This window comes from Equus caballus, chromosome 8 (assembly GCF_041296265.1).
Source record: "Equus caballus isolate H_3958 breed thoroughbred chromosome 8, TB-T2T, whole genome shotgun sequence".
In the NCBI taxonomy this organism is placed as follows: Eukaryota; Metazoa; Chordata; class Mammalia; order Perissodactyla; family Equidae; genus Equus; species Equus caballus.
Window position 1 is genome coordinate 31840081 of NC_091691.1, and position 22647 is coordinate 31862727.

A 22647-nucleotide genomic window follows, 5' to 3' on the forward strand; every position below is an offset into this window, starting at 1 on the left:
TCAGCATGCGTGTCTGTGGATGCAGCAAACATGCGTGTATGTGCACGTGGGAGTGTGCCTGCCAAGTGTGGAATCTGTGTGTGAGTGTATGTCTAGGAGCCTGTGTCAGGATGTGGCATGGGTACATCTGCTTGTGGAAGACTGATTCTGCAGGCGTGCCGTGTGTGTGTGTGTGTGTGTGTGAGAGAACCATGACCACAGGGCATCGTGTGTGGGTGTGTAAGTGTGCCCCAGTGCCCCTTGCCACCTGTGTGTGTCTGCAGTGGGGTCCTCAGGCCCAGCAGGGGTCACACCCTTGCCTCTCCCCGACAGCATCCCTAAGGTCAGTGATATGGGCATTTGTCTTCTGACCTGGTTTATAGACGGTACTTAAAGTGGTTTAATTTGCTGAGATTTGTCCCCAGCAAATCCCTAATTATTGCTCATCTTCAACAGCTTCAGTCCCAAAAGCTCAGTGTGGCCTCCCCAGCACGCCATTAAATGTTCGTTAGTGCCATAAAATTAGTTAGAAAGTAATTTTCTTAATTTGGCTGCTTGCAACAAGGACATCACGACCCATCTCCCGCTGACGTGGGGCTTGGGGGTTTCCTTTATTAAAGAGAAATAAGGATCTAGATGCCTGCTGAGGCTTTGAGGCCAGCCCACCCTCCATACCCCAGTGCACAGAGTGTTCTGGAAGGGCCAGTGCCCGCAGAGGTGGACGACCTGCCATGAGCCCAGCGAGTCTCAGACGGCCTGGGGCGTTGGCTCCTCTTGTCCTCACGGCCACCCTCCAAGCTGGACGATGACCCTCCAATCTCTAGATTAGGACACAGGCGCAGGGGTCAGAGAGTCCCCTGCAGGCACCCACCGCCCAGAGGGCCTCTGCTCAGGGCTGTGCTCTGAGGCGAGACCCTGGCAGGCAGGCCACGCCGCTCTGGACGTGCCCGGCATCCCACAGTCCCCTCCGTCCCAGGCGTCCTCGTCAGCCTCAGTCATCAGCAGGAGGAAGCCTGTCCTTATGTCCACCAAGCCCTCTGCCTGGACACCAGGCCCGAGCCTTCAAGCACCTCCCAACCCCTCCCCGCTCACCCATCACGCCAGGTCTTCTCAGCTGAGCTCGAAAACCTCCTCCCCTTCCTTTGGCTTGAGCGCCTCAAGGTGTGAAAGGAAGGTGCTTTTCTTAGTCCCTCCCCCTTCAACAAGTACTTGCTGAGAGTCAGCTCTGCCCCAGGCACCAGGGCTGGAGAAGAACCGGACAGCGAGGTCCCTGCCCCACGGGGCACACAGTCTAACAGAGAAGGTGGCAAATAAAGCAAATACACAGCGTCCCTACTCAGAGGCGGGGGCTCGTGCTGACATGTGTACACGCACATCCCTGTGGCCCTGGGCCACCACTTCCTCCTGGAAATGGTTGTCATGGCTCAGGCTCCTCACTTGGACTTCCTGGCAGGAGGGGCGCAGCCCTGCCTTCTGGGGCCCCAGGTACGAGGCTCACGGGCAGAGTCCAGGTGGGCCTGCGCTGAGGGTGGCAGAGAGGTGGCTGCCTTGGGACAGGGGATGGAGCTCAGGTGCCTGGATGGTCACCTGCAGACCACTTCCAGCTTTGCCCCCGTGAGCCGGGGACGGCTGTGGTGAAAGATGGGTGCGGCTCGTGGTGGGGGTAAACTCAGCTGCTCGTGAAGCGTTGGACAGCGGGTGGGTAGACGTGTGCAGTGGAGCCCTGGCCAGCTGCACTCTTGGGCGAGCAGCTGGGGAGGTGCCCAGGGGCTCCTGAGCCTCCCTGAGACCGGCCTGCCCCACACCCGCCCCCAGGATTGGCTCGGCACTCACAGCCTCCAGCGCCCCCCGAATGGCAGAGCTGTCTGCTGCTTGGCTAGCGTGGGCCTCTGTTAACCTGCTCCGCACTGTCAGCCCAGGGCGCAGGCTCTGGCTTTAAGAGACAGGTTTATGACATCCATTACCCTGCTCCTTGGGCCCTTCCAAGCGCCGGTAATCTGTACAAAAGCAATAAAAACCCGCCAGCCTCTCCCTGGAGTCGGGGAGCTGCATTCTCCTCCCGACCTCTGAGCACAGGACAGTCCTTAAGCCGGCTGCTGGGGCTGTGGCCACTACTTGGGGGATAGCAGGGCGCACCAAGCATGGTGTCCTTCTCTGTAGAGTCAGCCCCGGCCTGCACCTGGCCTGCCTCTTTTCAGAGGGTCCACTGTCCACTCACTTGTCCATCTGTTTGCTCGTCCATTCTTCTGTCCATCCATCCTTCACTCAGCCCAGCTCACAGGGGCCTGGGGTGTAGCCTGGCCGCGTTTGTCCAGTTGAGAACATGGAAGTCCTTCCTCTGGGTTGGTAAGGAGCCCTTACGGCTCTTCCGGTTGTCCAGCCCCTCTCCTGGCATGGCTGGGGGCAGGGGGTGTCCGTCCCAGCCGGTCAGCGCCGCCTGCTCCCCAGGCGGTTTTGCGATACTTTGGACATCCAGTCTTGGATATGTCCGTGGCTGTATATTCCTGGGAAAGCAGACCCTGATGGGGAGATCGACGTCGGGGGTTGGCCTTGGGGTCTACGCCTGTGGGAAGAGGGGCAGGAAGGGACAGGCTGCAGGTCCCAGGACAGCTAGAGTGCCCTTCGTTGCTGTCCCAGATGAGGGGATGTGGCATCAGGAGGGGCTTGGCTTTGAGGGCCTCTGCTCCTGAGCCTCCCCTGGGCGAGTGCTGCGGCCCCCTCTCCCTGCAGCTGGGGGCGGGTTCCTCCTGCAGGGGGCTGGGTGGTGCATCACTGCACCCCAGGTAGAGCCAGGGCAGAACAGATGTAAACAGGATGAACAGGTGACCTACCCAGTACCTTATGGTGGCAAGTGCTAAGGAGAGAAATAAACCAGACAGAGAGGGTGCTGGGTATAGGGGGAGGGGTGCTGGTATAGAAGGGGAGGGTGCTGGTATAGAGAGAGGGCACTGTGTGTCGGTGGAGGGGTGCTCAAGGACTTGGGCTTATACCCAGGGCGAGCAGGCCCTGAAGGGAGGGACAGTGTCTCACAGGTTCTGCCTGCTGGGGCAGTCCTATGAGCACATTTCTGCCCCTCGTCCATCTGTGGCCGTGCTCTCCAGGAAGCCAGGTCCTCGGCCCCTTTCTCTGCTGTCCCAGACTGAGGTAAGCCTGGCCAGGATGGGGTGTGTACCCAGCATAGCAGGGCCACTCACCCTCCCTCTTCCCCTTGGGGCCCCAGCCTCTGGGCCTGTCCAGGGTCCTGGGGACCCACCTTCCCAGCCAGAGAAAGCTCCTGCCCCGCCCCTTTGTCCTGTGGGATGCCACAGGCCCTTCCTGACAGGAGTGTCCTGTGCTCCCTTGGAGGCCCCACCTGGCACCTTGGCCCTGCACTTGCATCACTCCCTCATCCCTGCGTGTGTTCTTCAACTCATGGAGCAGCGCCCGAGTGTATGCTGGGGTGGGGAGGCCATGCCAGAGCCCCCACTGGTCACAGATTAGCCTGGCACAGACCTGGAGAGCTGCTTGCCCCTCCCAGTCCTGGGCACCCAGGCCCCCTGGTATCCCTGGGCTTTGGGCAGTGAAGGGTCAGCGCCTGGCCCAGCAGGATGGCTCAGGCTGCTAAATATTCTGGTTCCCAGCTCTGCTGCTCAGGAACACGTGCCGGAGCCGCCTCCAAAGGTCACGTGTGGCCCCCCGGCAACGAGCGGGCACAGGGGCGGCAGAGCCAGATCCCACATGCCCCTGCCCTCCTGGAGGGCCACACTGCAGATCTGAGGTTCTGCAGAGCCGAGGGGCAGCTGGGCCAGCGCCTTGGGTGGGAAGAGGAGGAGCGAGAAGCTGGGGTGCCACCTCGGTGCCTCAGTGTCCTCTGAAAGGCTGGAGCCGGAGTGCCCCATCCAGCTGCAGAGGAATAAACAGGCACACAGGGCGTTTGCTGTTACTGCACCAACTCACCCACTCCTGCACCGTAGTGTGCATGTTGCTGTCGAGCTCCATGTACCTGTGACAATGGTGTTACCAAGGGCCGTGGCTCTTGTCCACTGAGGACACAGCAGAACAAGTCTCAGGGTCTCTGCCCTGGTGGGGAGACAGTGGGAGAAAGCAGATCCATCAGTGGCAGATGCTTCCAGAGAGTGCTGACCGCCATGGGGGGTGCCTGGGGACAACTGTGCCCCATGGTCAGGGGTGGCAACCCAGGAGGAGCCAGCAGGGGAAGTCAGGCCGAGGGCAAATTCACGGAGGGGTGTCAGTGCCTCAGGGAACCAGAGAAGGAAAGAAGGAGTCACAGGAGGGTGGGGGGCCTGGCCAGCTCACAGGGCTGGAAGGGAAGCAGGCTTCAAGCAAGGCTTGTCCAGCAGCCCAGACACATCCAGCTCACTGGCACTCCTCCGGGCAGGTCACCCCACGAGAGCTCTGGGTGCTGTCAGCAAGGGCAGACTGGGTTCTGGGAGGCTCTTGGTGCCTTGGGGTGCAGTTGTCTGGGCTTTGAAGGTGACGGAGATGTCAGCCCAGCCCCGTGCATTTCTTGTTGTCTGGGCAAGGGTTGGACTTCGTGTCAGGAGAGCGTTCGTTTGTGAGAAAACCTCAAGTCTCCATGGCATTTTCTAACTGTCTTTAAAAGCACCCCTATTATTTTATTTCAAACTGGTGGCAGGCCCACAGAGGAGGCGTCAGCCCACCGCAGATGTAGGAGCTGAGGCGCACACGCCAGCCCACCTAGTGTCCCAGAGCAGGTGGCTAGAGAATGTCCCGCCAGTGAGTGTGGGGCAAGCATTCCGTGAGCCGCGGATTTAGACCCTGTGGTCACTTTGCACCCTAGACGGCCTCCGCACCCCTGCCCCCAAAAGTGCTGAGAGGTCCTTTCCTCCATCCGATACTGAGTCTCCGGCCTCTGCACAGGGCCCTGCTCCCCCGCTCTCCGTACAGACCGCCTGTGATGTTCGAGAACCCACTGCCCTGTTATGGGCAGCGTGTGTTCTAGCTGTCACATCTCACTGCCTCATGGATTCAGCTGGCAGACCCTCCTGCCCCTGTGATCACTGGGGCATGTTGGGCTGGGCTGGGCTGCAGGCTGCAGGGTGGCCTCATTCACACGCCTGGCCCCTGGGTGGGGATGGTGAGACCCTCTCCATGGTGGCTCAGGGCCCCCGTGGGGTCTCCCTATGGGGTCATGGGACAGCTTGGGGCTCCCAAAGGCCAAGGCAACTGTGGAGCTGGCACAGAGCTACTGTGCCACGTTCCAGTGGTCAGCACACCCACAGGCCACCCCAAGTCCAAGGGGAGGAGAAAGGCCTCAGCTTGCAATGGGAGGGTGCCTGAGATATGCCTGCTGAGATGTGGCCGTGCCGCCTCTCCATCATCCCTCGCCAGGCCGAGTGCTCTTCTTGCTTGTGTATCAGTCATCTGTTGCTGTGTAATGAGGTACCCCAACTTGGTTACTTAGAATGGTAGCTTTCGTCATGCCAGTGTCTCAGGGCCAGGAGTTGAGGAGCACCTGGCTGTGGATGGGAGGTCCCCTCCTCTCCCATGAGCCTCTCCAGATAGCAGCCTGCAGGCAGGTGTAAGGCCAAGCCTTGGACAGCGAGGTCACTCAACAGTGTCCTCTTGGCTGGGAATGCACACAGTGTGGACTCCAGGAGAGGTCATGGGGGCTGCCACAGCCCGCTTGCCAGTGGTGGGCCCTCCCCAGCCTCCTCCATGGAGCCCCCGCCATCTCTGGACACACCCCTGGACCCACTTGGCCAGCCCGCGCCCTGTCCTCATCACATGGGGCAGCCACAGAGGCAGAGGGCGGCCAGCATACTCCTCTCCCCACCTGGCCTGGTGTGCAGGCAGCCCCTGCTGTCCCTCCAGCCTGGGGTCACCTTGGCTTCCTACCCCCACCAGCCCCTGGGTCTCCTCGCCCCTTGTGTCACCTGGGCAGCCCACTCCCTGTATGTGGCTGCTGGTCGAGGTCCCCAGGTGGGCCTGCCTCCCACCCAGAACCTAACCAGGAATCACTCCGACACGCTGAGACCCTGCCCCTCACAACAGCCCAGGCCAATTCAGCCCCACCCCCTGGAGCCCTTGGCCCACACACAGCTCCAGGCAGCATGAGCCACCGGACTCCCATCCAGTCAGGTGACCAGGCCACAGACCTGTCCTGGAGGTTGGGCACAGATGCTCTGGACAAGCCCATGGGGACCACTCAAAGCAGTGGCCACACATGCCAGGAGCCACAGCTGGAGGCGGGCAGGCCGGGGAGCACGAGGTGACGGGGCTGGGTCACCAGGAGCAGAGCCCAGATCCCGAGTGCCCTTGGAAGCTGAAATTCAATTACGGGGAACAGGCGGGGCTGTGGGACACAGAACGTCAGGGATTAATGTTAACGCTGTTCTGGTTAAGACTTTTGTGTTGATAAATAATTCATAAGGCAGTTAGCACTTTGAGTCTGACAACACAAGAATATATTAATACAGTCGACTCCTCGAAAGGTCAGCTGTACGCTGTGGGGCTGGGGCTGTCCTTTCTTCATTCTCTGACACAGGCTTATTAATTATTCCAGCCTGGCGAGGGCCGCATGGGGAGAGCTGCTAATGAGAAAAAGGCAGAGTGGGTTTGATGTCTGACACGCCATCCATGGGTGTGAGGAAGAAATGGGCTGAGGCCCTGGTCAGGCCCCTGAGCCGGGAGCAGAGGGTCCCCCCTGACCCCAGCAGCTCAGGTGCAGTCAGGGAGGGGTGGGAAGAGGCAAGCAGGGACCCCCCAGCACGTGGTCGTGAAGTGGTGACTATAGGCCGTCCCCAAGGATTTGTGTAGCACTCACAGTGGGCCAGGGGCCACTGCAGGCCCCGAGGCCAGAGGGTTGAAGAAATTCAGAAATCCCCGTGCTCCCGGGGGACCGTGGGAAATGAGAGACCTAAGGAAAACGTTGGTGTGTCCAAAGGGCACCCAGGAGATGAGCCTGGAGGGGACTGTATGGAAGTGCACCATCAGCCTCAGGGTCCAGAGGTACCATTCAAGCAAAGACCTAGAGGTGGGGCCTCTTGGGGTACCTGGGGGGACGTCCACTCCAGGGGGAGCAGCACACGCAGGCCCAGGTGGGACCCTGCCTGTCATGTGTGCATGTGTGCACATGTATGACAGTGTGTGCATGCCAGTGTGTGCATGCCTGTATGGCTGTGTTTACACGTGTGTGTATGTTGGTGTGTATATGTGCATGTGTCTACAGGCCTGTCTGTGGACATGTGTCTGCATGTGACAGTGTGAGTGTGTACACATGTTTATGTCAGTGTGTGCATGTGTGTGTCTGTGTGTGCAGATGTGTGCCTGTATGTGACAGTGTGAGTGTGTGCATGTGTTTATGGTGGTGTGTGCATATGCATGTGTGTGGATGTGTGTCAGCATGCAACAGTGTGTACACGTGTTTATGTCAGTGTGTACATGTGGGTGTCTGTGGGTGTGTGTGCAGATGTGTGCCTGTGAGAGTGTGCATGTGTTTATGTTGGTGTGTGCATATGCATGTGTGTGGATGTGTCAGCATGCGACAGTGTGTGCACGTGTGTATGTCATCGTGTGCACATGTCTGCAGGTGTGTGCATGGACATGTGACAGTGTGAGTGTGTGTGCCTCATGCACATGTAATTACAGTCACACTGCGCCCCGTGGGGGTGAGAGGCAAGGTCAGCTAGGGGCTCTGGGGGCCTGAGGAGACATGGAGACAGAGACGGCAGGTTTGCCCTGGGAGTGATGATGTGGCTGCTACCATGTCACCAGGAGTTGCACTGCTGGTGGGAGCAGATGGGGGCACAGAAGGCATGGGGGGGGGGGGCAGGTTCGGCCCATCTGGGGGCAGTGGATTTCCTCGTGGGCTGGGTGGAGGCTGCAGGGGGCTCAGGGAGCTCCCCGAGAGGATGGAGCTGCGCCAGCTGCCATGGGAGACAGCGTCCAAGGGCAGCCAGCAACCAGAGTGCCAAGCCATGTTCCGTCCAGCTGGAGGTGCTCTCCACGCCTGCTGTCACAATGTCCTGTGACACCCTTCATGGTGGGGGACCTGTAGGCGCCACAAAGAATTAAAGGGCAAAGAATACCATGCTCTTGAAGAAACTGACAGGAAGAGGAGAGTTGTTTGGGGAAATGACACCTGTTCAGGACACGAGCGTCAGGCCTGTGTCTGCCAGCAGACAGGACAGGTCCTGGCGCGGGCCCGAGAAGCAGAGGCCATGGGACACTCCCAGCAAATCCTCATCCCTAACAGGCACACTTGGAGAAGTGACCCACAAAACAGCATCCAGTTCTCCTTGATTCTGTGGTCACTGCAGCTCAAGGAAATTAAACGTGACTTTGTGTCTTTCATAACAGAGTTAGGGTCAAGTCTCCGGTGGTGCTGTGCAGGTTTTCAGCTCTGACAGAACCTTCCAGAATTGTGTGAGGTGCTGAGCGGTGCTGTGGGAACGCCCAGAACACCTCTGGGAGTGCCATCCCCTCGAGATCCCGAGTGGGGGGGAGGATGGTATGGCAGTTCAGACCTGGGTGCTCAGAGCCCAAGTCACCCATCCCTTCATTCATTCCACGCCCATGTCCTGGTTCTGTGTGTACCAGGCTAAGCCATTCATTCACTCACTCATTCATTCATGCCATGCCTGCACATCCTGGTTCTGTGTGTACCAGGCTAAGTCATTCACTCACTCACTCATTCATTCATTCCACGCCTGCACATCCTGGTTCTGTGTGTACCAGGCTAAGGTCATTCATTCACTCACTCATTCATTCATGCCATGCCTGCACATCCTGGTTCTGTGTGTACCTTGGGAACGAGATCTTTGTCCTCAGGGAACTTGGGTTTCAATGGGACGAGACTGATGATAAACAAATTAGCAACTAATTGAAGATGGTTGCAGGGTGCAGTCAGGGTTGAGTAGGCATGGCCTGGGCACTGCTCCACGCAGAACCCAGAGAAGGATGAGGAGGACAGGTCTGGCAGGGGCAGCAGGGCAGGTCACACGGCAGGCATGGCAATGGTCGGAATTCTGTTCCAGATCCTCCTGAGATTTTAGGGGTTAGGAAGGGTGGCTTTTTCCATGCCAGCTTCCCCTCTGACCAGGCAACAGCTCCACCCCAGACTCCCCACTGACCTGGAATCGTGCACCTGCTGCTCATAAGCTGTGGTGTCCACGGTGAGAGCTCAGGAGGACACCCTGGGGGCAGGAGGCAGGGACACCAGCCCCCTTGGCTCTCAGGGCCCCTCAAAGCCCACTGCCCAGCTGCGGGACTGTCTCTTATCAACTGGGTGTGGCGGCCTCTGCGGGACCCCTCAGAGCTCTACCACTGCCCACGAGGAGGTCACAAGATGGGAGGCCACCCGAGCTCCCTCCTGTGCCCGAGGCGCAGTGCATGGGGTGGGCATGGGCTGCAGGGCCCCAGCCCTCCTGGCCATGAGGGGCCATGGGGCCAGGCGGGTGAGTGATTGGCCTCTCTGGGCCCACTCTGGGGGAAGGACCCTGGCCAGGGTGGACTCTGGCCCCATCCATCCTTGCTGTCCCCACCTGTCATGGGTGACGGCAACTCTGCCACCCAAGTGCACCTGCCTGGCCCCAGCTGTGCATCTCTGCTGAGTGGTCTCACTCACTGTCGGCTCACGGAGGCAGTCATGCTCGGGCAATTAGGCTGCAGTAACTTAATTGCTCGTTAATTGGGTAATTAGTGCTTTGTTTTGTTTTAAAGCCTAAACACTCGTAAAAAGTGAGTCAGCTGAGAAAAGAAGAATGGGATTTCAGGATCCGTGTCCAGTGATCGTGCATGCTTACTCAGGCTCCGCTGTGACTCAGGCCAAGGTGGCCAGGGCCCTTTGGGCGTGGGACTGGGGCCTCTGTCCAGTCTCAGCTGCCATGAGGGCATCACCGGTATGGGGCTCTACTCAGATGGGCCAGTTAAGACCACAGGTTCTAGCCTACTTACCAGCTCTCCAGCAGTGCCCTTGGTGGGCTCCCAGCCATCCTGCCTCAATTTCCCCTTGTGTAAGCAGTTGGGTCTGTGGAGGGACTGAGTGAAGTGTGTAGAAGCAACAGTAGTGACAAATGCAGCGTCAGCCCCCACCAGGCCCCCGCTGTGGCTTCCTGGGCCTCTGTGCCAGTAGGATGTCAAAGGCTCCCTCTCCTGCCCCACTCCTGCCAGCCCTATAGTCCCAGGGCTGCCACCCGGCAGAGTCCAGACCCCTGGGTCTGGGCTCGGCTGGGGTCTGGAGCAGGCGGACAGTGAACTCAGGTCCCAGACCCTGCTCACTGGCCCAATGGCCATAAGCAAGTCCCTTTACACTCTGAGCCTCTGCCTTCTCATCTGTGAGATGGACCCGCACCCAGTGAGCACCGGAGGCCACGGCTGCCACCTGGAGCAGCGCAGCCGCCCTCGTGTGCAGCGTGACTGGCTCTTGCAGCAGTTGCTCGCGGGAACCAGCGCCAACCAGCACTGCAGACGCGATCACCTGACTGATCCCACAGCCTCTCTGTTCCACAGATGAGGTGATCGAGGCCCCAGCTCCGTGCTCCTAGCACCCCCACCCACGAGAGTCCCCAGGGGAGGGCGAGGCTAGGCGGGCGTTCACTCGCCTCCCTGGGGTAGGCAGCCCCCAGCCTCACTGTGCCCAGGCTCTGCCTATCGAGGGGAAAGGGAAACCTGGCTGAACCCCCTGGCCACTGCACGTCCATTTACGTGACTGAGGCGGGCGTAAACAGATGAAAAATGGCCTTCTCAACATGACTCCTCCAGCTGCTCCCCCGCCCCAGGCCTCCCCCACGGTGCCTCCTTATTGTAGCTGACTCGCTTGGTTGACATGTGTTCTCCCTCCTGATGGAGCGTTTGCAGCAGAAACAGAGGTGAGCGCCTCGCACCTTCAGATCCCCATGGGTGGGCAAGGCGGTTGCTGTGTGCTCAGACGGCGGCACCTCTTTTCCCTCCCATAGTTCTTCCAGGGCAGCTCCCATGAGCACAATGTTGAACAAGCTGGAGCATGTGTACTGAGACCCGCTGAGGGCCACAGAGACAGGAGCCCCAAGCACGATGTACTGTCAGCACAGCCAGCACCCCTCGGCCACACATGTGGGGACATGTGGCCCCGTGGCAGGTTACCTGAGTGCACAGGTGCCATGCACACAGATTGGGACCTGGTGGGATGCCTAGGGTAGAGTGCCCATTGGACAGGATGCCCAGGTGCACACGTGTGAGAGCCCTCAGAGCATGACTCGACATGTCTGGTCATGCACGCATGGCACACATAAGCTGTGAGAACACAGCCAGCGAACACTGCCCACACTGAGGACTTGAGCCGCCTGAATTCCCCAGTGCCCCCTCCTCTCTGCTCCTCTCCTCCCCACCCCCATGGACATCTCTGGGGCAGGCCCCAATGCTAGAACATCTGATAGGAGCAGCAGCTCAGCGGCAACGTCTCCCTGTCCATGAATTTTTCATGCCTTTGTTTGAGAAATGGGAGACAGGTGGACCTTCCTCTGAGCTCCACTGTGAAGCAGTAATTAATGTTCACACTGAGAGAAGAAAAAGGCACGTTTTTGTTGCTGCTGGACGACCGTGTTGATTTGTATCTCCTGATTGTGGAGGAGGATGAGCAGCCCCTACCCCAAGCAAGTGGCTACCCAGGTTTCTGGAAGAGGCCTAGTGATGGAGGCCAAGTTCTCCAGACCTCCTGTGCAGGTGCTCCTCAGGGAGCAGGACACTGTCAGGTGAGAGGTGTCTGTTCCCACACCCTATGGAGGGCTGAGATTCGACCAAGGGCTGGTCAGGTGATATGAAGGAAGGGGCTAGGGCAGATGATGGTGATGGTAGTGATGATGGTGATGGTGATGATGGTGGTGGTGATGGTTGGTGATGGTGGTGATGATGATGATGGTGATGATCATGCTGGTGGTGACAGTGGTGATGGTGACCATGATGGTGATGGTGGTGATGGTGATGATGTTGATCGTGCTGGTGGTGATGATGGTGATGGTGATGATCATGCTGGTGGTGACAGTGGTGATGGTGGTGGTGATGGTGGTGGTGATGATGCTGGTGGTGATGGTGATGGTGATGGTGGTGATGATGGTGGTGGTGATGGTGGTGATCATGCTGGTGGTGACAGTGGTGATGGTGACCATGATGATGATGGTGGTGATGGTGATGATGTTGATGGTGCTGGTGGTGATGATGGTGGTGGTGATGATGATGGTGGTGGTGGTGATAAAGATACCATCATTCTGTATATCATACTGAGTACATAGCCAATACTGTCCTAGTGTTTTGCATGTATTCCCTCATTTAAGCCACACAACAACCCTGTAGATGGGCTGTTGTCTCTGTTTTACAGAAGCATAAACTTCTGAGGCACAGAAAGGTCAAGGGACTTGCCCAAGGCTGTATGGCACAGCCGGCAGCACAGCATCAGAGCAGGGATCTGTTCCAGAGCCTATGTCTTGGCCTCCTCGCCATACCAGCACATCCCCTTGGGGCCTGGGGTCTATGCTCTGCTCAGTGACTCCCTACCTGGACCCACACCCACACCGGGGTGATGCTCCCCAGGGCTGCCCAGCCTACCCTGACCCCGTGAAGGTCACCTCACTCAGGCAGCTCTCACAAGACAGATGTGGCTCTTTTCCCTCCTTGCCCTGATTAATTGTCTCATTCAATCCCGACTCTATTGCAGTTAAACATTAATTCAGTAGGACTTAATAACGTGAATTCATTTACAACGCAGCCTGTGCCTCCTGACAGCGGTGTGCTGTTTGGTTAATCGTAGGCTCCGTGCGCTCACTGGAGAGCACCCTTGCCCCTCCTTGATGTCCGATCATTAAGCTCTCGCCACACCTCCAAAACCCTGGGGAAAGATGTGAAACCGAGCCTGGGATGGAGCCGGGCTGGACCTGGGGGTGGTCCTGGGTGCCCTGAGTGACGAGTGACGGGCGTGCTGCACCCGAGGCCATCTCCTGATGGTTTGATGGGATTGCAGTTTCCAATTCAAGGGCTCAGAGCTGCTACTCAAGCAGGAGGAGGCCCAACTGGGGGCTCTGGCAGCTCTGCTGTTGGCTCCACTGTTTCTGTGCCAGCAGCACAGTCAGGGGTTCCAGGCCTCCTCCTCCAGGCCCCCCTCCCTACAGGCCATGACCCCCGTCCCCCACTCCTCTCCTGGCACAGAGATGATCTTGAAGGGCTGGCCACATCCCTAACTTTCCCTCTTCCAGCATGCCATGGCTCCCATGACAAAGTTCAGTCCCAGCAATGACACTTCACGTGTTCTGGCATATTCTGGCCCCCTCACCTCGCCAGCATCATCTCCCACACTCTGTCCTTACCTTCCCACTATGCCTCTCAGGTTTCAGCCACCCCGCACTCTCCCCACCCTGTGGAGCCAACCATGAGGGGCTGATCTGGCCTCTTATCTGTCTGTGTGGCCAGGAGACTGGGCCCACATGTCCCTTCTGCCATTTGTGAAAGGACACCCACCCTGCAGGTCTTGGGCGGGGCCCTGCAGTGGGCAGTGCAAGGCTAGGGGGCAGACGGGCCCATGGGACTGCTGGGATGGGAAGCCTCTCAGCCTCAGGAGGATCCTCCCCACATGCCCATCCCTGCAGCCAGGGGTCCCAGGCCAGGGATCCCTGCCACCTCCCACGGGGTCCCTGCCATCCCCAGGGGTCGCTGCCATCCCTCATGGGTCCCCACCATCCCTCACGGGTCCCTGCCATCCCTCATGGGTCCCCGCCATCCCTCATGGGTCTCCACCACCCCAGGGGTCCCTGCCATCCCCAGGGGTCGCTGCCATCCCTCACGGGTCCCCACCATCCCTCATGGGTCCCCACCACCCCAGGGGTCCCTGCCATCCCCAGGGGTCCCTGCCATCACCATCCCCAGGGGTCCCTGCCATCCCCAGGGCCCCTGCCATCCCCAGGTCACTGTCTGGCTGCAGTGGTGGCTGGGGAAGCAGGCGTGTCCCTACCACTCTGAACCTTGTTGCTGACTGCGACCCCGTCTCGCCGGGGTCACGGAGGGCAGCGCCACTGGCTCGGTCATCTGCGTTAGTCGAGGGGGGACCCACATCAGCAGCACTGCGCACGGCAGTGGGCCCCTCGCCCTCTGCACACCCCGGAGAGATTTGTGTTCAGCAGTGTAATTCATTTGACACGAACGTTTTGTGATTGCTGTTGCTAAGAAACGATTGTTTCCTTATATTCTGGGGAGAAGCGCCATGGTTTCTAGAGCAATCTTTCTTGTTAACGCTCTGCTTACTGGAAATAGGAAGCAGATTTGTTTGCGCTATCATCGGTCTTTCCTTAACCTGCAGAGCTGACCGGAGCCACTGCCTCGGGTGCATCCGCAGGGGTGGCGGGGCCCTTGGCCACAGGCCTGTCAGGTGGCTTCAGTAAACAGTGGGTTTACCCCAGGTCGGGGTGAGGCTGCGCCACGTGTTACCTGGGCCAGGAGGGGCCCTGCTGGCTCAGGCGTGGGGCTTCCTGGCTCACTCTGGGCCGCATCCGCTAGGGGGGTGCGTCTGTCTGTCCAGTGTGCTCCTCTGTCTCCTCTGTCTCCTTTGCTTTGCCCTCCCCAGGATCCCCCAGGGCCTGGATGGAGCTCTGACCCACCCCTGGGCATCCCTGCTGCCTGGCCCCCAGATCCCACCTAGGCCCCTGGTCCGGCTGGCTGAGGACACCTTGCCCTAGGCTGGAGGAGCCCCCACACCACTGTGTCTCACCTACCTCGTGCCCACCTGCGACCTTGGGGGAAGCCCCTGCGTGTGGGCTGCGGAGTGCTGTGGGTGTTGACTCAGCCTCTCTCTCTCTTCCCACAGTGCGACAGCGAGAGCGAGGACGGGGACGACAAGGTAAGCCCCGCCCTTCACCCCCTCCTGCTGACCCGACCACAGCAGGGGCTCTGGAGACTGGCAAGAAGGTCACGGTTCTCCGGTGTGGGACCCGGCCTCACGCGGCTGAGGACCAGGTGCAAGAGACATGGGTGCTGGGGCACCACCAGGGCTCCTGGGCCCACAACTCAAGGCCCCAGAGGGAGCTCTGTCCAGGGCCCCTGGGATTCGGGCACCACTGGCCCAGGGCAGCCCCAGCGTTTCCAGCTGGGGCCCCAGCTGTCCCCAGAAAGTGAGACTCCCACCGATGCCACGTCGCCCTCAGTCTTTGGGAGCAGTGAGGTCCGGAGCCAGGTTCGCGCAGCTGGAGTGCTGAGCGCGGGAACCGCCAGGCCCTCCCACAGCCACCGTGCTGCTTCCTTGGGCTCCTTCCCACGGCTCCTGCCGTTGGCCCTTGGGGTTCAGGGTCCTTGCCCTGTCATCTGCGGGGCCATGGTGTGTTCTTTAGGGAGCAGGGAGAGGCCACCCAGAGTTCTTAGCTCAGCAGCTGTTTGTGGGGCACCTTGTCTGTGCTGAGCTCCGTGGGGGACACAGTGGGGGCGTCGCTCTGACTGGTGGGGGTGGGCAGTGATCAAGAGAAGCAGCAGCACGAGTGAGACCCGACGGGCACACAAGTCTAGCGCTCACCTGTCTGCTTGTCCCAGAGCCCTGTGGGCCAGGAACTATAATTACTAATGTGGACGTGGAGACTGAGGCACAGAGAGGATAAGAAAGCTGCCTGAGGTCACACAGCTGGAACCCGGGCAGGCTGAGTGAAAAGAGTGTTAGGTGGTGGTGAGGGCCGGCAGGGCTGGGACCCTCCTCCTCGGAGGTGGGGTCCCTCGGAAGACGAGCATCCAGGCTCCAGGGATGGTGTGCACAAGCGCACTTTGCGAGAGGTGGACAGAGGGCCTGCTACACACTAACTGGTTTTTAGGCAAGTTTTTGTGAAGTGGAGTAATTTAATTTCATTGGGAGGAGTGTGTGGCGTGTGGCCCAGCCTGCATTGGGCAGGAGCTGTCCATGCAGTAGACAGACGGAGCAGTCACTCCCTCTCACAGGCTTTCTGCTCAAGTGCAGCTCAGCAGCTGAGCACGTGAGCAGGTGTGGAAAGGACCCAGAGGCCACCCAGCAGGGTGACAGGGTCAGGACAGGTCTGCGGAGGTGCCTGGGGGTCGAGATGCCCAGCCACGTGGAGGGCACCAGCCTGGGCTGGGCTACCAGCCAAGAGTGCACGTCATCCCAGGGGCCTGGGAGGGCGACGGGAGGGAATGGGGAGTCACCAGGCAGCCGGGGGAGGAGCAGGTGTGGATGCCCCACAATGTGCTGTCTAAGGTGAGTGGGTCTGCATAAGAAGCCGTTGCCATGCTCTGGACCATCCGGCCAAGGTGGCCAGAGGGCAGGGCAGTGGGAAGTGACTGGCACTGTCTGTGGCCTGGGGTGCCCTCCCCTCAGCCATCCTGTGAGTGGGCGGAGTGTTGGGGACTGAGGGACACGGCTGGCCCCCCCAGGCACCTGTGTGGCCCCCACACCACCCGCAGCCTCCGCAGCGGCCGTGGACAGTGGGACCAGCTGCCTGCAGGAGCTGTCATCCCTCTGTCTCTTTAATGGATTAGATTACAGCCCCTGGGAAGTTGCTGAGCTGGCACGTCACCTTCGGCACCTCCTTTAATTTAAAACCAATTTGCAGCAAATGCTCCCCAAGCCAGGGGCTGCTCTGGGCGGGGCGGCTGGGAGTCTGGTGGGGAGAGTTGCTGAGGCCCTGAGGCTGCTGGCAGCTCCTTCCAGGGTCCCCTAGGCCTGTCTTGTACAGAAGAAACAAAGCCACTCCCTCAAGCTGGTTCTGGGTATGAACGTCCTGGAGCCGCTGCCAGGTTGTGCCTGCCCGTAACTACTGCCTCCTGCTCTCCAGCACCAGACGGTGCCCCAGGGCCTCGAGGGCCCAGCCCGGCCCGGCCCCTGGTCAGTGCTGATCCTGGCATATTTCTCCCTTCACCCCTGGGTCCCCCCCACTGCAGGAGCAAGGACTCCAGGGGGTGGAGACCTGGGGGTGCTGGAAGGGGCCGATGCCAGGGCACAGCGGCCAGGACCCCACCCCACACAGCAGCTCTGACTGCGCACTGAGAGTGAGAGGCACTTGTGCCTGTGGCTGTTGATGCCCTGGGCTGGGCCAGAGGCCACGACCGAGGGCTGGCAGGAGGCTGTGGCTCTGCCTTCCACCCAGGAGCCTCAGGATGGTCCTGAGCGGTACCCAAGGACCTGCCTAGCCTGGCCTGGCCAACGGACAAGGGAGAGCAGGTGTGGTCAGGAGAGGTGGGCAGGGAACTCGCTCTGGACAGTCTGGGTGGAGTCTGGAACTGGTGGTCCTTGTCTTTCCAGTGACCCCCTCATGCAGCCCAAGGGATGAGCCCCTGCTCTGGAGGGTTTTCTGGAGGCCAGGGTGTGAGTTCCAGAGCCATCTGCCGAGAGGGGCTGCTGGGGCTGCATTGGGGCTGACTTCTCTGCTGGCTGGGAGACCCCTTTTGGGTTTCCGCTGGGTCCTTGGCAGCTGTGGCCCTGGTGAGGAAGGGCAGATGCTGGCGGAGCCTTCCCCACAGCCGTCTGATTGTGGGACGTCTCAGGGCTTCCCAGAGAGGCCACCTGGGGTAGGGGCTGCCTCCAGGGCCCCGGGGAAATTCACCAGCCAGCGTGGACACATCTTGGTATTTCTGCCATCTGGATGGGGACATGCGTGTCAGCACTGGCCATGCTGTCATGACTCACCAGGCCCCAGGTGGCTGCCTGCACTGTAGGTCTGGATGCTGTAGCTGCCCAGCCCCCCACTGCCCTCACCATCTCTCATCCAGGCACCGCACAGTCTCCTTGCTCATCTGCTCACATCTCTGCTCTCGATAGAAAGATGCAGAGACCCCTATTGCCTACATGATAACCTCCCAACTCCATCCTGGCTTTCATGGTACAGACCCCAGTTATCCACCACATAGGCCCTATATCATTAGGAACTGCACTTGGCCAGTCCATGATCATCAGGCTGCTCTGTCTTTCTGCTTGGCCATCCTTGGCATATGGCTTCCATCCTCACAGTTACCTCTTGGTCCACAGAGGCAGCTATAGAACCTGCCATTTCATCTGCATTCTACCTTTCTGCACATTGAGTATACAAACAGACTGATCACCTCCTACATGGTGAGGTAGGGACAGTGTTGGTGCAAAACATCCACTGAGGCTGGAGCAGAGTGTGGGAGGGAAAGAGAAGATGAGTTCAGAGGTGCTGCATCACATAAATCACAGCAAGAAGTTCAGGTTTTGTTCCAAGTCCAGTGGGGAGCCACCATCCCGGGCTGTCCCTGCCATACAGCCTTGCCCTGGCAGTGCTCCCCAATGCTCAGTCCTTGGCTGCACAGGGACAGTAACTATGCACTGCGGCTATCACTTGCAGTCCAAACCCCTCAGTGTCCTCCCTGGCAAGGGGCGCCCCTCACTCACTGCTGTCTGGTTCTGGTGTTTGGGGTGACAAATAGCAAGAGTTTGAATGGCAAGAGAGACCTGAGTGCCAGCTGCCTTCCCTCAGCCAAGCTGGGTTTCTGGCGATGAGTAGCTTCCTCAGGCCCCTCAAGAAGCAGGACCAGAGTCCGGCCCCGTGGCCGAGTGGTTAAGTTCGCACACTCTGCGTCAGCAGCCAGGGTTTCGCAGGTTGAGATCCTGGGCACGGACACAGCACTGCTCATCAGGCCACGCTGAGATGGTGTCCCACATGCCACAACTAGAGGCACTCACAACTACCATATACAACTAGGTACTGGGGGGCTTTGGGGAGAAGAAAAAGAAGAAAAAAAAAGCAGGCGCAAGTCAGAGAGGCAGGGTAGGCCTGAGTCACCGTCCCTCCTCGTCCCCCACCCCGTGAGGCTGACCTGCCAGAGGCAGGGCCCCCTCCGGGAGCAGAGAAGGGCCTCTGCTCTCTGCGGCACCTCGACTTCCTCTCTCCAGGCGCACAGCCAGGTGAGGCCTTTCACCAGGCTGGGAGGAACTCATCATGGGAAGAAGACCGAGTGTCCCCACAGGGCCTCCAGGCTGACTTCCGGAGCCTTCAGGAGCACAGAAGGGGCACATGGCACTCACTTGCAGCTGCCGGCCTCACCCAGAGCCAGTATCTAGAGGACAGGCCGCGAGCAGCTCCCTGGGCCGTCAGGAACGCATGCCCTACACGGAGTCACAACAAGCCTGACTTGCATTCCTTGGCAGCAGCAGACCAGAAACAGCTGGTCAGAAGACACCTGGGCCGCTCTGGGAGGGCAGGTTCAGGGGTGAGAGGCAGCTGCATGTGCAGGTCGGGCAGGAGAAGGCCAGGGCCTGGGGCCTGTCAGCACTGACTCCTGCGTGTGCTGGGTGCTGGGGAGAGCACCCCAGGGAGATCTCCTCCTAGACAGAGCAGGAACAAGACCCAAGGTCTGTCCCTTTCGCCACTTGGCTCCTCCCAGACCCACCAGGGTCTGAGGTCAGACGTGTATGCACCTGCACCGGGCTGCTGCTCCCCTGGACTCCTGTGACCCACCCACCCCTCGCCCACCAGCCTGTGCCCTGCTGCAGGCTCGGGGCACAGACGCACTGGGAACACTGCCTCAAGACACAGACAGACAGACAAACCAACCAGCAAGGTCCCCTCCAGCCGGCAGCAGCCCTGGAGGCTGGCATGCAGACAGACAGACAGGAAAACCTCTCCGCCCCCACCCTCCAGATGGACCAGGCCCTGCCCTGAGGCCCCCCACACCCCGCCCACCTGTCCTGCCATCCCTGCTCTGGGCGCCCCGCCACCGGCGGGAAAGGCAGCGTGTGCTGCCAGAAGCTCGGGAGCCAGGCAGCCAGATGGCCTCTCCACGAGGCTGCGGTTGGTGTCTAACTGCTTTTTTATTGGAAAAATATGGGGTGAAAAATGTGTGTGGCTCATTAGGCAGCCTGCTGGGCCCGGACTGGCTGCCGTCTGCCTGAGTGGCCCAGCCAGGTGGCTGGTTGGCCTGTGCTCCTCCCCGCTGCCTGTGGCCACGGCCCTCCCTCAAGGGACGTCTGTCTGTCTGGCCTGTCTCCTAGGCCCCCCGTCAGGACATGCTTGGCCAGCTCCTGGGCTGTGGGAATGGGCATGGGCTGGGATGGGGCAGACAGCCCGCTGGCCAGCCAGGAGGGGCAGGGACCCTCACCTGAGGGCCGTGGGGCTCCCGAGGGGCCCCCCAGGGGGCTGAGGGCAAAGACCCTCTGTGCGCAGTGGCACAGCATGAGGTTAAACCTGGCCCACAGGCCAGACACCTGGAGCCCTTGCTCTCTGAGCCTCAATTTCCTCTTTGCTGAATGGGGTCATGATGGGGCCTGTGGGTTCCGGGCACTGCTGTGAGCACCCGGCCCATGGAAACTGTGCCATTGGTGGCTGCGCAGGATGAGCTGAGTGGGCATCCGCCCCTCTATGCCCAGCCCTCCTCCCCCCAGACTCTTTTCCAGGCCTGGGTCGGCCTTGCTTTTCTGTGTCCTTAGTCTGCAGTGAGAACAGAGTCCAGCCCAGCCTCCTCTGTGCCTGACTGGGGTCCTCTCTGAACATCTGTCTTTTCATCTCTGAAATGGGCCTCACAAGGTTCCTGTGAACTGCAAGGAAAGGGCTTGACAGACAGACAGACAGCCCGGGCTGGAGCTCCCTGCCCAGTAACCCTTCAGTTGCTGGACCTCGGGCAGCACCTGGTATGCGTCCTAAGACCACCACCTTCCCTGCCGCTGTCCGGGCAGCTCCCCTGGATCGTGGAGCCCCTCTGTGGCGAGCGTCTGCACTTGCCCCCCATGGCCGCCCCAGGCTGGCTTGCAAGGAAGCGCTGTGCAGCCGGCTCCTGCAGGAGCCCGATGGCTCTCGGCACTCCTGCCTGCAGAGGTTTCCTCGTGTGTCGCCGGCCCTGCCCCAGAGAACACCTTCCCAGACTCCCATCCTTCTCGCCTGAGGACTCGCCTCTCCCGGCCACAGGGCCACCCAGCTCCTGGCTGATTGCTGTGGGGACGGAGGTGCAGGTTGCTGGCGCTCCCCAGGCACCTGCATCTCAGATGCACGCAGGCCAGGCTGCCCCACACGGAGTACAGACAGTGTCTGCACAGGGTGACCTCACCAGGGTGCCGGAGGGACTGAATTCAACCATCTTCTCAGCTGTGCCCTTTGACCTAGGCACTGAGCCCAGAGTGTCTTCCCATGCATCTGCCCAAGGAAGGGCCTTTGGCTGTCTGCTCCCCAAGGCTCCAGGCAGGCATTGGGCGCGACATGTAGGTCCCAGCGAGGACTGTGATCTGATGACCGACACGTAGCTGGCCCCTCCTGGGCTTTAGACACATCAGCTCATGCAACCCAACCACCCTCTGCAGTGGCATCTGTCCTGCAGCCCATTCTTGGCCAGGAATCTGAGGGACGGAAAGATTCAGTGACATGCCCAAGGTCCCTTAGGGTGAGGATCCACCAGACTGGAGTCCCCAGGGAAAGTCAGGCACTGTCAGGCTACTGCAAGAGTCCCAGCAGGAGACAGCGAGGCCTGGGCTGGAGATACAGGGTGGGTGGTATTAGTGTTCTATAGCTGCTGTAACGCCACAAACTCGGTGGCCTAAAACAGCTTGAGTTTTATAGTTCTAGAGGTCATAAGTCCGAAATGGGCCTCGCTAGGCAAAAATTGAGGTGTCAGCAGGGCTGGCTCCTGGAGGCTCCAGGGAGAACCTGGTTCCTTGCCTTTCCAGCTTCTGGAGGCTGCTGCGTGCCTGGGCTCATGGCCTCTTCCTCGCGTCACTCTGAGCTCTGTCTCTGTCATCATATCTCCCGACTCTGACCTTTCTCTTCCCTCTTTTTTTTGTTTTTAAAGATTTTATTTTTCCTTTTTCCTCCCAAAGCCCCCTGGTACAAAGTTGTGTATTTTTAGTCATGGGTCCTTCTAGTTGTGGCATGTGGAATGCTCCCTCAGCGTGGCCTGACAAGCGGTGCCATGTCCATGCCCAGGATCCGAACCCGCGAAACCCTGGGCCACAGAAGCAGAGCACGTGAACTTAACCACTCGGCCATGGGGCCGGCCCCCTCTCTTCCTTCTTGTAAGGACCCTGTGATCACATTGGGCCACCAGCCTCCAGGATAACCTCCTCATCCCAAAATCCTTAATCAGGCCTGGAAAACCCCTCTGGCCACATAAGGCGACATGTTCACAGGTTCCGAGGATTGAGACGTGGATGTCTTTGGGGACTCTTATTTTCCTACCACATATTGGGGATAATGCCCAGATCTCAGGCCAGAGGGCAGGGGCTCACCAGAAGCAGGTCAGGGTGAAGGAGGTGAGGAAGACCAGGGTGCTCTGGTTGCAAAAGACAAAAACTCAACTCACAGTAGCCTGAGTGAATGGGGAAATTTGCTGGAGGGAGAGGGTGGGTTTCCCATGTATTGGGATCTGGAGCCACGTGATGCCTTCAGGGCCCATTGATGGCCTGGGACAGCTTATCTGGTGGCAGCCCGCACGGCCAGCTGTCCCCCAGCATTCAAGAGACCGAGCTCCTCTAGCCCCGCTCAGCCCCTGTGGGCGCATGTGGGCCCCTGCCGGAGGCTGTGGGGTGAGAAGGGCCGGTCCCGTGGGAGAGGCCAGGCAGATTCGGGAGGGGAAAATGTCTGTCTGGGAGGTATCGGGTTGGAGGGATCTGCAGGACGGCTGCAACACAGGGGTGACGGGAGATGGCCACCACTGGACTGCCTGGAAGGGGCTGTTGGCCCAGCAGAGCGGGTTCAGTGGGGGCAGATGCAGATGCCCTCCAGAGACAGAGAACAGGGCACACTGCTCACC

The 22647-nt window shown here is 59.8% G+C and overlaps 2 protein-coding genes across 16 annotated transcripts in view; one reads left to right on the forward strand and one right to left on the reverse strand.

The window, feature by feature from the left end:
* FBRSL1 (fibrosin like 1) overlaps positions 1–22647 on the forward strand; it is an 89765-nt gene that overhangs the window by 41094 nt on the left and 26024 nt on the right. For all 12 annotated transcript variants that reach the window (XM_070220484.1, XM_070220485.1, XM_070220479.1 and 9 more), the window contains exon 5: positions 14768–14800. In XM_070220484.1, coding sequence (XP_070076585.1) covers positions 14768–14800 — 33 coding nt within the window. The remainder of the gene's footprint in view (positions 1–14767; positions 14801–22647) is intronic.
* Positions 6362–14487, reverse strand: LOC138915236 (uncharacterized). Of its 4 annotated transcripts, XR_011420895.1 has the most exons (5): positions 13919–14487; positions 9075–9137; positions 8747–8984; positions 6767–7993; positions 6362–6533 (listed from the first exon to the last, which is right to left on the reverse strand). XR_011420895.1 is itself a non-coding variant. In XM_070220490.1 (2 exons), the coding sequence occupies exon 2, from the start codon at positions 12084–12086 to the stop codon at positions 11751–11753; it is 336 nt and encodes a 111-aa protein (XP_070076591.1). In that variant the 5' UTR covers positions 12087–12802; positions 13929–14487; the 3' UTR covers positions 11266–11750. The 4 variants fall into 4 exon arrangements, 2 of the variants coding, with proteins under 2 accessions (XP_070076591.1, XP_070076590.1); XR_011420894.1 differs by having other exon boundaries at positions 6363–7993; XM_070220490.1 differs by lacking the exons at positions 6362–6533; positions 6767–7993; positions 8747–8984; positions 9075–9137 and adding an exon at positions 11266–12802 and having other exon boundaries at positions 13929–14487.

Coding starts and splice junctions, on each gene's coding strand:
- LOC138915236 (XM_070220490.1), bottom strand. CDS start 12,086: ATGGTCACCATCACCACTGTCACCACCAGCATGATCACCACCATCACC.